We start from the raw sequence: 16,388 nt of genomic DNA on the forward strand, positions 1-16,388 counted from the left end.
CCCAGCTCCTGAAACCGCTAAATCATCGATCCGCATTACTGGTGCCCAGCCGATTTAGGATTGAGGCACTCTAACCTTTCAGATTAGCGGCGGCCATTCCCCTGCAGCGCTCTAGTCGCCAAGCCCATAAAAGAAACTGCAATGCCTCTGCGCAGCGGACGCGTGCTGCGGACGTGCCGGATCACCGCCGGAGTCACGCCAGAGTCCAGCCCGTCTGCGCCCGTCTGCGCCCGTCTGCGCCGAGGACGGGCTGCAGGACGGGCTGCAGGACGGGCTGCAGGACGGGCAGGACGGTCTCCATTACTCTCCCACCAAACAGGAGGCGGACATACTTGCCACCCTGCTCTCACTAAGACCCCTTTCATTGCCGTGTCACCATACCATTCCCCTAGAGAGCCTATCTCTCAACAAATGTGGCTGTAATACCCCCCCTATCTGTTCATCTAAGACCACCTAGGAAACGCCAGATGAAGGCTAAGTCCATCGAACCTCCGGAAAATCTAGCTGGCTTTCTCATTAACGCCAGATCGCTGATTAAAAACAAGACCGCATTCAACGAATTTGTAACACAGAGGCAGCCTTTCTGGGTCTTTATAACAGAGACATGGGGCTCGGCTTCATCCGGCCCTGATCTAGTCAAGGCTATTCCTGATGGCTATGCCCTGACCAGAATGGACCACACTAGGTGCAGGGGAGGAGGACTGGAATTATGTGTAGAGATGGCTTTACCTGTTGTTTCAACCCCCTCTCATCCCCCATGGAGAATTATGAGGCACTGCACTTTACTATACAGTTAGATCCCTCTGCTTCCTTTGTTGGTATTCTTTGCTATAGGCCCCCTGGCCCAAAGACTAATTTCTGTTATAATCTACTTACATTGTTGGAGCCGTTTATCAGTAGGACTAATTTCACTCTCCTCGGTGACTTCAATTTTCATTTGGAATCACTCGAGGATAACAACACTAAAGCTCTACTCGAGGGTCTATCCTCCTGTGGGCTTAAACAACTTGTTGGAGGCCCCACTCACACTGCCAGACATACCTTGGATGGTATTTTCTCAAATGACACCAGATTGACAATCGGAACCCCGATCCCTCTGTCCTGGTCCTACCATAGGGTAATTCCTTTCTTTCTCAATACGACTCCCTCTGATTCTGACCATACCAAAAGGAAAGGATGTGAGAACAGAAGAAACTATAATAATATATATCTAACACTACACTCTCCCCTTTCCTGGCTGACTTTCACCCCCTCTCTCTGCTTGATGTAAATAAAGCTGCCCTAGGCCTATCTGCTGCTCTTTCCAACACTGTGGACCTGCTAGCACCCCCTAAAAAACACTATTCGGCCCAGAAAAGTCCCTCGCCACCCTGGTTCTCGGAACATCTTAGATTACTACGGCAGAAATGTTTACAGAAGAAGAGAGCTTGGTATGCCTGCCCTGGCCCCAAGGGGAAAAACCTACATAAGACAGCCCTGAGAGAATATAAAAAGGCCATAGCGAAAGAGAAAAAGAACTATTTCAGCAAGATCACTTCCTCACTGAAATCATCCAGAGAGCTCTTTAAAATCATTGACACTCTATCTACACATAAAACTATTGAATCAGTGAATGAGTCGCAGTAGCTTTGCGATGATATCGCAAGCTTCTTTCAAACTAAAATCTCTGACATTTATGTCTCCCTTAAATCTCGTAATACTGAACTGGATGCCAATAAGGTACCTCGGTCTCCTCCCTTCTGCATCTCACACAATGAAACCCCTGAAGTGGACCCTTCGTCCAATTTCTTCAAATTTCCACATCTGACACTGGACGAACTAATTTGCCTCCTTGATACCTCCAAATCATGTTCGCCTCTTGATCCATGTCCTCTAAAGATCGTGAAGTCCTGCAGAGAGACCGTTCTTCCTCCTCTTCTGCAGGTCATGAACATGGCCATAGATGAGGGGTCTTTTCCAATTCCCTGGAAATCGGCAGTTGTCAAGCCCCTTCTAAAGAAACCCTCCCTAAATCCTGAAGTCTTAAAAAACTTCCGTCCAATATCTCTGCCCCCTGCCCCGGCAAAAATACTTGAGGCGCGTCTTAGGTGGACAGAGGGCAGACCGCATTATTGGTGCTACTTGATCTTGTAGCAGCATTTGATACCCTATCCCCTTCCATCCTGGTAGACCGGCTGAAGGGGATAGGGGTAGGGGGAAATGCCTTGAGTCTTTTATCCTCTTTCCTAACCCAGAGACAGCAAAGGGTCCCGCTTGGTGGTTTTTTGTCCACCCCCCCCCTCCCCAGGCCGTGCAATGTGGGGTTCCTCAGGGCTCCTCCCTGAGCCCTCTGTTATTTAACATCTATGTAACCCCACTTGGCGAGGTAATAAGATCTTTTGGGTATTAAATTCTGTCCTATGCAGACGATACCTAGATCATCATTTCCACCACCTCACCGACCAAAGAGGCTGCCTCCAAATTTCGAACTTGTATGGAGGCAGTCTCGCAATGGATGGTGCGTAACTACTTAAAACTCAATGGGGAGAAGAAAGAGGTCCTAGTCTTTGGAGGAAACCATGACATCTGGTCCGAAGACTGGTGGCCCCCCTCTTTGGGAGACTGCCCTAAACCTACCAATTCAGCCAGGAACCTTGGTGTCCTCATAGACTCGGCCCTCTCCTTTGACCTCCAGGTCAACAGAACAGTATCCACCTGCTGCAATACCATCCGCATGCTGAAAAAGATCACCCCCTACCTGTCATTTGACGCTTGCAAGCAGGCAACAGTCGCCCTGGTATCTTCCAGGCTCGACTACTGTAATGCGCTGTATGGGGGCATAAATGAGAAATCCCTCCATCGCCTCCAGATGGTCCAAAATTCTGCTGCTAGGATGGTCCTAAAGCTACCTAGGCTATTTTCCGCAATTCAGGCCAGGAAGGATCTCCATTGGCTACCCATGCATGCCAGGATTTCCTTCAAGCTCATCTGTCTGGCCCACAGGGCAGTTTTTGGCTCTGGCCCAAGGGTATAAAGACTCTTGTCAGTCCTTATTCTCCTAAAAGATCCCTCCGTTCATCCTCAAGAAATCTGCTCGTCGTCCCCAGATTTAAAAAGGTCAAATGGGGTGGAAGAGCCTTCTCTACTCTTGCCCCTAAACTGTGGAACAATCCCCCCCCCCCCGAACTCTCCAACCAACCCTCTCTGGCCACTTTCCAGAAGCTTTTGAAGACTTGGCTCTTCTCTCAGGCTTATCATTAAATTTTTATTTTTACATTTTTCTGTATGAGTATATATGTTTGTGTGGACTGCGCCTTGATGCCCGTTGGGCTAAGTCCGCGCACTATAAATTAACTTTCATTCATTCATTCATAATACTCTTTACTAATAACTCTCTCCTACTCACTAGCGACTTCTCACTCTACTACTTACTGTGTGTGTGGGTGCTAATGCAATAGGTCTTGCATATGCACGTGATGAAGCTATTGCCAATGTAAATGACAATGCCATCTATTTATGATTTTAAAAAATAAAAAAATGAGCAATGCCAATAGCTCTACCTTTAATGCTGCCAAGACCATTGCATTGTAAATGCTTGTTCTGTTCTTTGCACACTGTTCCCATGCTTCCACAGTTTATCTGGTGGTTCCGCGTTGTGGTGCGGAAAAGTTCTCCAAAGAAAACTGACGTAGGCGCGCCGGGGCGGGTCTTATGTGACCTCTCAGACGTGTCACGTACACGGACGACGCTTGGGCGGGTTCGCCCCGCCTCCGGCGTGCAGGGATGCTGTGGCAAAAAAAGTTTCTGGATCCAGTCTCACGCCTGGGGATAATTCTACGTGAAGGAATCTGCAGCTAGAATCATCTCTACCAGATACGTTGTTACCAACGGTAAGTAACTCGCACTTTAAACCCTGAAGGGGATGAACCTTGAGCCTCTTTCATAGCATTGTTTGGCTAGTACATTCCAGTGTTGCAACACGGTTTCCCTGTGTAGCTGGATATCCTTCTTTTAGCTCTGCATCTCACATTGTTTGCACTGATGCAGCTAAAGTTGCCTCTAGTATTGTTCATCAGTTGGGTTTGCTTTTATGTCTCTCATTGTTTCCCTATGTATGAGGCGATTTTTCTTCTAATGTTTATGCCCATTTCTTCAGAACTAAGGCAGCTCTTGTGAATTCTCCTTGTATGCATCTGAGGTGCAGCACTGCTTTTTTTAGTACTTTCTCCACATTGACCAGCAAGTGCCATCCTTGAATACTCTTGAAGTGATGCACAGTTTGACAGTAACCTCTTTTTAAACACCTCCTTGGCCTTTTTATGCTATTTTTTTCCTCTATGATTTCAATTCTTCTTTTTCAGTCAAAATTATCCTGTGCTGTTACTGAGCCAGAACATACCTTTAGGGTAAAGCTACTTCTGTCAGGTCGGCACTCTGCAGGATCCGTTCGCAGTAATAATGCTCCACCTCCGGACCTCCCGAACACCCTGATCAATAAACACAGGGTGTTCAAGGGATACGGGGAGGGAAAAAACAGGCAAGGGATGGAAGGGGACAGCGGGGAATGGATGCTGTAAAAGAGAACACACTTCAGGTTAATTACACATACATGAAAACCTACTCTCATTCAATTCTCGCTACAAGGTCAGTAATTCACCTGTGCTGTCTCAATCCTCTGTATAAGTGAAGCGGTAACTCAGGGCGCCTTTTTCCCCTAAGCAATACAAGAACCACAATTGGGATAAATGCATACATGTATATCTAAGCAACTATGTATATTATGCTCATCTATATTACATACCCCCTAATTCAAAGGAACTAAATCAAAAAGCATTCCAAGGGTGTCAATCTAGTCTTGACAATATCCAGTTTCCCCCAGTTAAATGTCATGCGCAGAGTAATTAAGAGAAGCTATACCCTTCACAGTTTTCCTTGTAGAATAGGATATGGATTATTTCATCCACACCAGTTGCTACCAGAGTCTTTTTCCCAAGCTCTAAAACAAACCAAACATGGTAGGGCGTAGTAGTCCCCACCGCCGCCCGCTTTGGTCTTTATATTCCACAAGAATAATCCAAGAAACGTCACTAATTCGTGACGGCAATGCGGAGGGGCCCCCCTGTCATTCCGCTACTTGAACAGAAAGGCTACAGTCTCCAGCAAAAACAACCAAACCGAGTTTACCCGAATTGCGGGTACGTAATCCGGTTAGAACGCTGAAACGAAAATAGGACACCCGCAGCACTCGAGAGCCAGCCGCTCTTCTTTGCTGCAGATGAATAGCGGTACCTGAACCGTGACCGCACGCCTTCTTCATCAGACGCCTATCTCCGCGTAAGCCCAAACCAAGGAAAACTCTGGTACGAGAGCCAGCCGCTCCCGCTAGAACTCCAAACAGAATCACGTGCAACGTCTCCCCGGCCAGACATCGCTATATCCGGCCAATACAGCAAAGGCTCCTGGGTAATGTAGTCCCTTTTCCTAACGCTCTGAGCTAAATCATGACAACTTCTAGTGTCCCTTAACTTTTCTTTTTAAACTGAAGTGTGTGCACCAATTTAGGGAATAAGGCATTGCTTTGTAGGAAGCAAATAGTGTTACTCATTGTGTAATGCTTTGCATTAATGATTTTGAGAAGCAATTTCTGGTTCCTCCAGGAGAAGGAAAGTCACAAGGTGGGAAGTAGGAAAAAACTGATAGAATAGGTTAACGAGCCACCATAAGACTGCTTTTGCCTTTTTCTTGTGTGCCGTATTGTGCTTTGCCTTCAGATATGTAGGTCCCATACACCACACCGCCTGCCATAGTAAGCTTGAGTAACATTTTATTTTGTTAATCTTTTGTTTCACAGCAGACTCTTCAACCCAAGGCTCAGCTGTGTCTTCAAAGGAGCCGAAGGAGACTGATGATCCAATGGCTGAAGCAGTAGCACTTTGTTCAGGTTCCTTCCCGACAGAAAGGTAACAAACATGATAAAAACATGAGGTAGCTCATATTCCCTGCAGCCTTTCACATGGTGGACTGCAGCAGAAAAGTGATGGAACTTGATATTGCGCCTTTTTTTTTTTCTTGTATGCTGTTGTGGATATAAAATATGGTTTCGAAAGGATACACCTACTCGTAGATTCCTCATCTAAGAAGTTTCTGTGTGTAAGCACTGGATCTGAAACCTTTTTTAAGATGTTCAGTCAGGACACCTGATACCATACACACCTCACCCCAAGGTTCTAATGTTGCATGCCCTGAAATTGTGTGGTTATTTTCAAGAAAAATATGATGTGGCACTCCAGTGTCTTGGGGATTTCTGTATTTTTTTGGGGATTTGAGGTTTAGCTATAGCTTCCAGCCAATTACATATTCAAGCCTGGAGAGACCGACTCCAGTCAGAGATGTGAGATATTTGGGCTCCGATCATAACTCCAATGCCTGTGACTCAAACTTTCACATGTACCATTCTCTGTGTCTAAATCTGTATTCGAAGCTCAAGGTGAGCCTCCCAAACTCTTTTTTTTTCTTCTTTTTTAAAGTCCTCATATATCTTGTAAATATGCTTTAAATTCAAGTTTTCCGCCTATCACAGGTAGCCAGGTGTTTAGGCAGGGTTTCCGTCACTCTTTACGGAGAGGTGGAATGTCCTAAGACTCCGGAAGAATTTCCCTTCGGCTTTATTGTGAGAGGGCCACCCTCAATCTTGATTCTTGAAAGGTGCTTGCGCCTCTAATAACCCCAATCCTTGGGGACTATTTACAGCATGTTTTGTAATCCTTGGGCAGACAACACTAAATAATCTGCACCTGTGCCCCCTCACTAACCCAGCATACGTGAATAGGAAAACCATAAATCTATATTTCAGAATGTTATCATACCTTAACTAGTGTAAAACCCCTGACCAGAAAATTTCAACCTAAGTCCCAGAACTCCTCTGCACTCAATTATCCCAGATTTCCCAGATAATAGTTTTCTTTCGCTTTGTACCAGCTTGATCCAATTTTGCTACCCTTTGGAAGGAATGTATCCATCCATCTTCGGTCAGAGGACATGCTAAGATCCATTTAATCCACAATTCTCTTCGTGCCAGAAGTATTGGAGTGAAAAACAATGCTGTTTTTTTTTTGTTAAAAAACCCCAAGTTAGGTCCCTTGGCAATATCCCAAATATTATAGCCACCGTTGTTAATTTTATTTCCAAACCCATAATATTTGAAATGGTCTTACCTATTTTCTGCCTAAACAAATATATTACCGGGCAACTCCAAAACATATGCACCTAATTTGCTTTTTCTTTTCCACATTTTGGGCACTTCTTGATTTCTTGACTACCCATTTTCGATAATTTCTCGGGTGTCCAATAGGCTTTATGTACTGGGAAGAGGTGATTTTTTTTAATGGTGCAGCATTCACATATGACCATAAAAAAGACATAGATACTTGCCCAATTATATCAAGGTCTTCATCCGGCAGGTCCTTCTTCCAAGACTCATTGAATGTGACCTGCATATCTTCTCCGTTTTGGTCTAGTAACCAGTACCACTCTGCTACTTCTTTAGGCTTTGTTTTATAGGCGCAAATTTTTGATGCCAGTCCCAAATTCTCTTGTAACTCTTTGCCCACCGATCTTGCCCAACTGCCCAACTGATAATATTTAAACTTCGAAACGGAACCCTCACAAACCGCCGAAAAATGGGGCCAGGAAATCAGTTTTGCTTAAAAGTTGTCCCCAGGTAGTGATACCGCACGTGCCAATGGGGGTTGCAAGGACGTCTTACAGACATAAGGGTGTTCCAGGGGAATCCCAAACGGGAACTGCCTCATTGTAGTATAGAATCTTTAAAAGACATCTAACGTGGTACCAACGCTTTATATCAGAAACAAGCATCTTTAATTTGATCTTAAAGTATTTTGGGCGCCCGAATTTTAATAAGAAACACCCCGCTTGTTGGGAAAACTCTGCTGTGAGGGCCTTATAGAGTGGAGAAAAGAATTTGCTTTCCAGTAATAGTTGTCAAAAGTTTTTTAAATGAAAAGTATAAAAATAGATCAGGGGTTGCTATGCCGCCATAAGCTTTTTTATTTCTCAGTTTTTTTTTTTAGGGAGATTCTAGGATTTTTGTTTCCCCAAATAAAACTAAAAAAAGGCCCTGCACCTTTTTAAACCACACTTTTGGAAAATCTAGGGGAATAGAGTTAAACAGAAAGGTGTACTTTGGCAGGATCTACATTTTCAGTAGATTTGATTTCCTAATAGTGAAAGTGAGAACCGCCCCCATGATTGCAACTGTGATCTGACTTTTTAGTGAATTTTTCAAACTTAATCAAAGCTTTTTTAAATATTATGGACTATTTGGTTGGTTTCCCATTAATAAGAATTTTGGCAGTAGGGTTCTTATAAATGGCTTTGATTGCCAACAATAGATTTTTGCCTAAATCAAGATGTTTAATTACTTTAAACAGGAAAGTCCAGTTGTCCCGATCAAAAGCTTTGGCTGCTGCCAAAGGGATTTTATGGGTCTGTGCCATGTCCATCGCCGCAATTAGGTCATGGGTCAATTCACTGAGTTGTCTCCCTTTAATAAACACTTTTTGGTCTGGGTGGATTAGGCTGCCCATTACTTTATTCAGGCGTTTGGTGATTATCTGGGAATTAATCTTGTGATCGCAATTTAAAAGTGAAATGCGTCTATAAGACTCAGAGTCTAGGATTTTTATCTGGTTTTAATAAAATAATAGTGGCCTCTTCCCAGGAAGCCGTGGGGCTCAGACCTTCAATAAAGCAAGAATTAAAAAGTTGAAGGAGGAAAGGAACAAGTTTGTCCCTTAGACTGATATAAACTTAGTTGGGGATTGAATCTGGACCGGCCGCTTTCCCCCTTGTTAGAGAGCTAATCGATTGAATGATCTCTTCTTTAGATATGGGGAGATTTAATTGTTCTTTTTCATCTCGATGTAGGGAGGGAAGAGCTATACCTGGCAGAAATTCCTCCATTCTAGCTTCCTCAAGTGGAGTCTCATCCGTGTATAAAGTCTGAAAGAACTGGACAAAGGCCTCTTCTATTTTGGAATCATCCGAAATGATGTTACCAGTACTCGAGCATCGGAGGTCCCTAATCCAGTTTCTTGTTTGGTCTACCTTGGTTTTCCACGCCAAGAGATTTCTGCAACCCTCACCATAATCATGATTTGATAATTTACTGGCGTCCCACTTTTTTTAAATTCGAATTTCTAAAAAGTCAGCGAGCTTATGACTCGCAATGTTTATTTCTCTAAGAAAGTTAGAATTCCCCTGATCTTGTTCTAGCTGCTCCTGCAGCTTCTGAATATCCGCTTCCAATTTTTGTGGATTCCTCTTTCATCTTTTTGGCCTGGAAGAACAATATAGCTATTAAAGAGCCTTTTAAGTAGGCCTTATATGTATCCCAAATTATTTGGGAGGATGCAGAGTTTACATTATTTTCAAAAAATTCCTTTGTCTCCCCCTTCAACTTTTCAATTACTTCACCATCTTGTAATAATACTCAGTTAATTGTCCATCTCCGCGGGGGAGAACTTGCTCCCACTTCCTTTTCTAACGCAACTGCTGAATGATCAGAAACATGTTCCGGGACATGTCTAACTGAATTAATGTTTCTGCTTGTGGCAAAGTCAATTAAAAAGAAGTCCATTCTGGAGCGATGTCCACACTTTTTGTTGTTAAAGGTGAACTTACCACCAAATGTCTTGTGTTCCTTGAACTCCTCTCTCCAAATATCAACAAGCCCAATGTCTGACATTAATTGTCTCAAGGCCATTCTAATGTTTGGAGAATTAGAACCTACTCTAGTTGATGTAGAGCCTTGATTTGGGTCAAGGACCATATTGAAGTCCCCCCATTATAATGTGCTTGTTTATATTTACTAGGTGGAAAAGTAGAGTATTTAGGGTGGCATGGCCGTCTAGGTTTGGCCTGTAGTAGCTTACAAAGGATGTCCACATATTTTTTATCTTGACTCTGGCGATAACCCACCTTCCCAGAGAGTCTACCGTACATTCCCCTAACATAGCCAGGGCTGATTTATTAATTAAGATGGCTACTCCTTTTACTGTACAGGAATGTGTTGTACAGATGCAGAGTTCAATCCACGTATGCTGTTTTACAACCCCCTCCCACTCCTTTTTAAGTAAGTGCGATTCTTGAACCAAAATAACATTACACTCCGACATTTTTAAATATTCTAATATTCTTTTCCTTCTAGAGGAAACCCTTAGCCCGTTGACATTCCAAGATATGGTTCGTATTTTATTTATCTTTCCCTTGTTCATAAGAGCCGACCCGGGACATTCTGAATTCCCTATTGTCATTTATATTCTAACAGAGGCCCCCAAAGTCTACATACCACCCTTGACATTAAAAGAATGAATGAGGACATTTTTTTTTCTTTTTCCCCGCTTGCTCCCCCACCCCATGTATGATATTTTTAATTTTTCCATTTTATGTGAGCCACCCCACCCTCCCCTGGGGAACCCTACCTTGCTTCTGATAGAGGTAAGATTGGATATTTCTAATTTTTGGCTCTCTCTCTGATCTGGCACTACACACGTAGATCTATTCATTTGGATGTGCTATTTATTTGCTCAATTAATATATTTGCTTCTTCCGGATCCTTAAAGTTTAACATTTTAATGTTCAACATGACTTTGAGAGAGGCAGGGAAGCGTAAATTTGATGTGGGACCCAATTTCTCAGTTCCTGCATCGATTTCCCTAACTCCCACTGTTTGTTCTGAGTTATATGGGAAATATCTGACCTTACACAGAATGACCAATCTGCTCTTTTATACATTCCTGCTTTTAAACCTGCTGCCAAGATTTTCTATTTGAGTACCTAGGTTTTAAAGTTCACTAAAATCCTTCTTGGATTTCTTTTCCCTGGTCATTTAAAAAATGGGTCCTGATGTACTTTTTGTATGTCATCATCCAGAATTTGCTTCTCAATTTCAGGGTGTAATTCTGCAAGCAGTTTGATTATAAAGGTTCTGATGTCCCCACACTCCGTGTCTTCAGGAATATTCAAGAGCCTGATGTTATTTCTCAGTTCGTTATTTTCCAAACTTTCTATCTTTTCCAGCAACATTTAGTCGCCTCCTTATTGTTCGAATGTCCCATGTATTTTTATCTACTTGCTTTTTAAGTTCCTCTACGGCTGACTCCACTTCCCCTACTCTTTCAGATAGCTCATTCATTTTAGCCTCTAGAGTATCACAAGCCATTAGTATTTTCAGTTGGTTACTCTCGGAGATAGCAAATTTATCTCTTACTTCTTTTAAGAGAGTTGTTAGTAAGTCCTCTGTGCCGGGGTGAGCTCCCGTGCAGCTTGTTGATATTGGGAGCCCCTTGGTTCCGTCTCGTCTGTTACAATTAAATTGCCTCATGGGGGATTTAATTGTATGCCACCACAGCTGTTGACTGGGATCGCTTCCTCAGTAGATTGAGTCTCCATATTGTCTTTTTCTTTAGAGGGGGGAAGTGTAGAGGTACTAATGCTAGCACCAACATCAGTTTGAAGAGCCAGGGGATCAAATCTGTTCTTTAGCCCTATAGGCTCTATGGAATCCATTGATGTATTCGTTATAGGCAGTGTATCTTGGACTGTGCAATATGATTTAAGTGAAGGAGTAACACGTGAACTACCTGAGCTTGCCTTCGACTGTTTCTTTCGTTTTTACCAATAGGAGTCTTTCCCGGAGAAGCCTTTTTATTCTGAACCGGGGCTGAGTTTTGGGTAGGTTTTGAGATCTTGGTTCTGGATGTTGGTCTCTATTGTCCGTCTCTGGGGGTGACCGGTTTTGGCCCCAGATATCCCTACTTCTGAGGGTATATCTATCTAGTTTAGTGAGTCCTGTTCCTGGCTCTTCTTGTCTTTCCTCCTCGGCTCCACCACGCTAAACCTTCAGTTTGGGCCCCCAATCTCGCCCCTTCCTCCTTACTGGGGTCATCTGAGGAGGCCAAGCATTGAATACTGTTTTCTTTGGGTCCAACAGATCACTTCCCACACCCTCAATCCATTGACTTTCTATACTTTTAATTTGTTTTATTTTATTTGTTTATTTTATAGGGTGGATAATTTAGTAAACTTTTTGTGGGTATCACTCCTGACTTGGTGACACAGCGCAAAAAGGTATAGGCAGTCACTCGACTACTGAAACTCCTGAATGGAATCGGCGGCTGCAACTCCCGCACTAGATTCGCTCTGCCGCTTCCAGCCAGCGCCCCCCCCCCCGTGGTGTCGTTTTCCCCCTGACCGCCACCTCTATTTTAATTTTACGGTGCTGAGCCTGGAAAACCCGGCACCTCACCATCCCTCCGGGCGTGCTGGAAACTCGAGGGGACTCCTAAGAAACCTGTCCTCTAAGTTGGGGAACTGCCACGCCCCCCTAGATCTCCTAAGGCTTCTCACCCCCCCCTGCCAAAAGACTACAGGGATCCTTATCAACCACTAACCCCCAGCGCACGGCCACAATCCTCCGCAGTCACCCTATGTCCAACCCCTTCTCCTCCTCCGCCCATTTAAACTGTACACAAAGACGACGAGTCTATTTGATGGGTTGTATGCACGATTGTGCAAGATGATAAGCCAGTGTACTGCGATATCCCCCTATAGAAGTCGGAGCCCAAATCAACCAGGAATGCCAACACAATGTGCTCTGGCTGGAAGACACGTCGGCCCCCAAACCCATCCACTAACCATCAAACAGGGGGAGCAGAACACATGAACTGAGCAAAACAAATGAAGGGAGCAGAATACACGAAGGAAGCCCCAGCAACAATCCACCTCACAGAACCCAGAGCAAAAGAAAGTATAACTAGTTGGAGGGGGTGTATCTCAGCAGCGCCCAATACGAAAAGGGAAGCGCAAATTGCCCAACCAAATTCCTGGCTGAACGGTCCTCTGCCCAAAAACAATCCGTACCAAAAAAAAGACAAGCCTACCAAGCCCTTTCCTTCCAGCAGTCCCGCACCAACGATCCAACTCCGTAATCAGACAGAGCTTTGGCGCCTCACCGGTATGCGAGAGCTCCTTCCCATAGAGTTTGGCACTCCCTGCCCGCGTCGGCTTACGGACGCCTGGAGTGCACCACCGCCAAACGCCTTCTGGATGCCGGATTCCGAAAAACACAACCCGCACCGACTAACTTCAACGGTCCAGAAAACGTACACACCATCCAGAACCCTTCAGAAGACTGAAACGTTCAAAAGGTGAGTACATCCATTATTTTACACTCTTTGTGTGCCCCGGCAGAGAGAAAGCGTCCGACCGCCGCTAACCAACGGCCGCCATTTCCCCCGAGTCTCCCAAACTCTTGCGAGTAGGGTGAAGTTCATGATGATCAGGTCCTCTGTTGTAATTGCTCAGGGATATGACACTTCTTCTGACTCAGTTACTGTTTGCTGGATGACCGAAGTAGAGTAATCAGGATCTCAGCCGTACCATAGATGTTTGCTCTATAGATGGGTACTTGGGCTCATTGCTGGACCCTTGTGTTACCAGTGCGGACACCACTAACTGTCCCATCACCGTCACTGGAGGCTTCAGTCTTCGTGTCTGTCGGCTTACTTAAAAAAAAAATCTAAATTATTTTAAATGCATCTGCTCCTATCTCATGACGAGAACAGGGTAAAGGATGTATTTAGGCCTGAAGTGTTGAGCAGATTTTCTTCTGTTATCCTCATCCTTTTAGGAGTAACACTAGGAGCATTCAGATCTTCTTGATATGGAAACAAATCCACTTGCTTTAGGAAAAGTGCCCCTTTGTGTAATGGTCACTCCCACTATTTGCCACTGGTACTGATATTTTTTTACTGATTATTTTTATTGTTTACAAAACAAGACCTGGTCTCTAACTCTTTCCGTGCTCATGACGGCTCCACGCCATCATGAGTCACGGGCGGCTCCACCCATGTGGCACTAATTCCCCGCTTGTGCGGGCGAATTAGTGAGGGGGGGCGGGGTCTTGACGGCTCAACACCGTCCTGAGCACACGCTGCCCGTGACTCATGATGGCGTGGAGCCCTCATAAGTACGGAAGCACCACGCCCACCCCCTAGCCCTGCCCGCGCCGGAATTCGCGCTGCTGCGAAAAGGCTAATTCAACAAGACGACATATGTGTTAATCCAGCTGTGAGAAGTTGGCCTGATATGCAGTGCTCACTATTCTAGTGATCACTATGTATCAGTCCAAGCAACCCTTATTGATGATTGGTTGTAAGTCAACCTGATAGACCAGCTATCCTAGTAGCATGGACAACAGCAGTCTTTAGGCTAAACTCTAGAGGGCGTGTTAAGCCAGCTGTTATACCATCACATATACCCCTTGAACACCAAGTGAAAGGACACCACACAAGTTGTTATGAAAATAAAAAGGATATTTGGGCTCCTTATATAAATCGCTTGTTTAATGCTTTGTCCAAAAATTGTCAATTCCCTGATAGCTGGCGTGCAGCAGAAGTTGTTTTAATCTTCAAAAAGGGGAATAGATCTGTTCCTTCAAATTACAGACCAATTAGTTTAATGGACACCCTGCAAAAACTCTATGCCAAACATTTATTATTTCGGATAAATGATTGGCTGGAGGAGTCAACAATACTTTCTAAATTCCAAGCAGGCTTCAGGAGCAAGACCAGCACTATAGACCAGGTCTTCAGATTTTGTTGTATATATTGGAAATATGTGCACATTAGGAAAGGTCATCTGTATGTAGCTTTCGTAGATTTGAAAGCGGCATTTGACCTTGTCCCTCGCAACCTGCTCTGGAGATCCTTAAATGAAGCCGGCCTCCCAGGGTGTCTTTTGGTACAAATAATTGAGTTGCACACTAGAAATCATGCCAACATTAGGTGGGGTCCAAATGGTGAACTGACGCGTAACATTCCAATTGAGCGTGGTGTCCGGCAAGGATGCGTCTTGGCCCCCACCCTATTTTCTTTATTTGTCAATGATGTTCCTGATCACCTGAATGCTTGTAGCAATGATTCACCACAGCTTAATGGAGAGAGGGTGCCTGCGTTGCTCTTCGCGGATGATACCATCTTAATATCCCAAACCAAGAAGGGCCTCCAGGCACTCTTTAACTCCTTTAGTAGCTACTGTGTGACCAAAGGACTAGAAATAAACGTTGACAAAACTAAATGTATGGCATTGAACCCTAGTAGACCGGATAGAGGGAACTTGACCTTGAATGGTCAAACTTTAGGAACTGTGGACAATTTTTCCTATTTGGGGGTAGTACTCGATTCAAAACTAACATGGAAGGCCCAAATCGAGAAAAGTAAGGTGTCATATGCCCATAATGTCAAACCAATCATTAACAAACTGAATGCCAGTACAAGTAAGAGCGTAACCCCTGTACTTGAACTCTTTAAATTTAAAATCCAATCTGCCGCCCTGTATGGGGCTGAGATATGGGGACCTTGGGCCAGGGAGAGTTTCTAAGGCCTGGATAATAAATTTATGAGAACAATTGTAAGGGTTCCCACCAGTACACCATTAATTCCCCTTCAACTTGATTTGAACTTTAAACGAACTGATTATTTGACCATCATAAGACCATTAATGTTTTGGATAAGGATATGGTCCACCCCAGAATTACTTGAATATAGGAATGGCCTTCGAGAGTTATTGAATCTAGACTCTTTTTAACTCAATCCTATGGTTTGGCCATATTAAAAAATGGTTCTCATTGCTGGGCTTGCACCCGTTGTGGGAAAATCCAGATAATTTACCACCCTTTGCCAAGTCCATTGTAAAAAGAGCCTTTTGGTCCTACATGACTAACAGGCTTGCACATGAAAGTAGAACTGGGACCTTAATCCAAGACTTTTTATCCTTTAAAGTTGAACCTTGTTTTGAATCCTTTCTGGACGAAATAGAGCCTCCTGTTGCGAAGTCTCTTTTTTTGAAATTCAGGTATGGGAATCTTATGTTGAATTCCAATATAGAACGCTGGTCAAAGAAAAAAATGGAATGTCTGAATGGCAAAAGTGGGAAATGTTCTATGTGCTCAGATTCTTGTATGGAGAACGAGGTCCACATGTTGTTCATATGGAAAGCGTATTCGAAAGCCCGAAAGAGATGGCTAAATCCCATGTGTGCTCTCCTAGGAACTAGATCTTGTCTCCCAGCATATAGGATTATAAAAACTAATACTGCCCAGTTTATTGTATTCAGTATCAGTAGGTTCCTCTTTTCTGTGTATATTGTTCGTAGGAAATTTGGTCAGATTCTTTGAGTAAGACTCCTTCACAAGCTTATGCTCCTGCTGCTAAATGAAATATGTTTAAAAGAGGTTGCTGGAAATTAATTTTGTACTGTATTTTAAAAGTCAATTGTTTTTAAAAGTATTGATGTATGTATATTGCTATGATCCTCTGTTTTATGTA

At 43.9% G+C, this 16,388-nt stretch overlaps 1 protein-coding gene across 1 annotated transcript in view; it reads left to right on the forward strand.

Annotated features, from left to right (window-relative positions):
- CLSPN (claspin) overlaps positions 1–16,388 on the forward strand; it is a 202,306-nt gene that overhangs the window by 99,851 nt on the left and 86,067 nt on the right. Inside the window, exon 9 of the mRNA XM_086954200.1 lies at positions 5,831–5,939. Within this exon, the coding sequence (XP_086810326.1) occupies positions 5,831–5,939 (109 nt within the window). The remainder of the gene's footprint in view (positions 1–5,830; positions 5,940–16,388) is intronic.

This window comes from Lissotriton vulgaris, chromosome 2_1 (assembly GCF_964263255.1).
Source record: "Lissotriton vulgaris chromosome 2_1, aLisVul1.2, whole genome shotgun sequence".
Lineage (NCBI taxonomy): Eukaryota > Metazoa > Chordata > Amphibia > Caudata > Salamandridae > Lissotriton > Lissotriton vulgaris.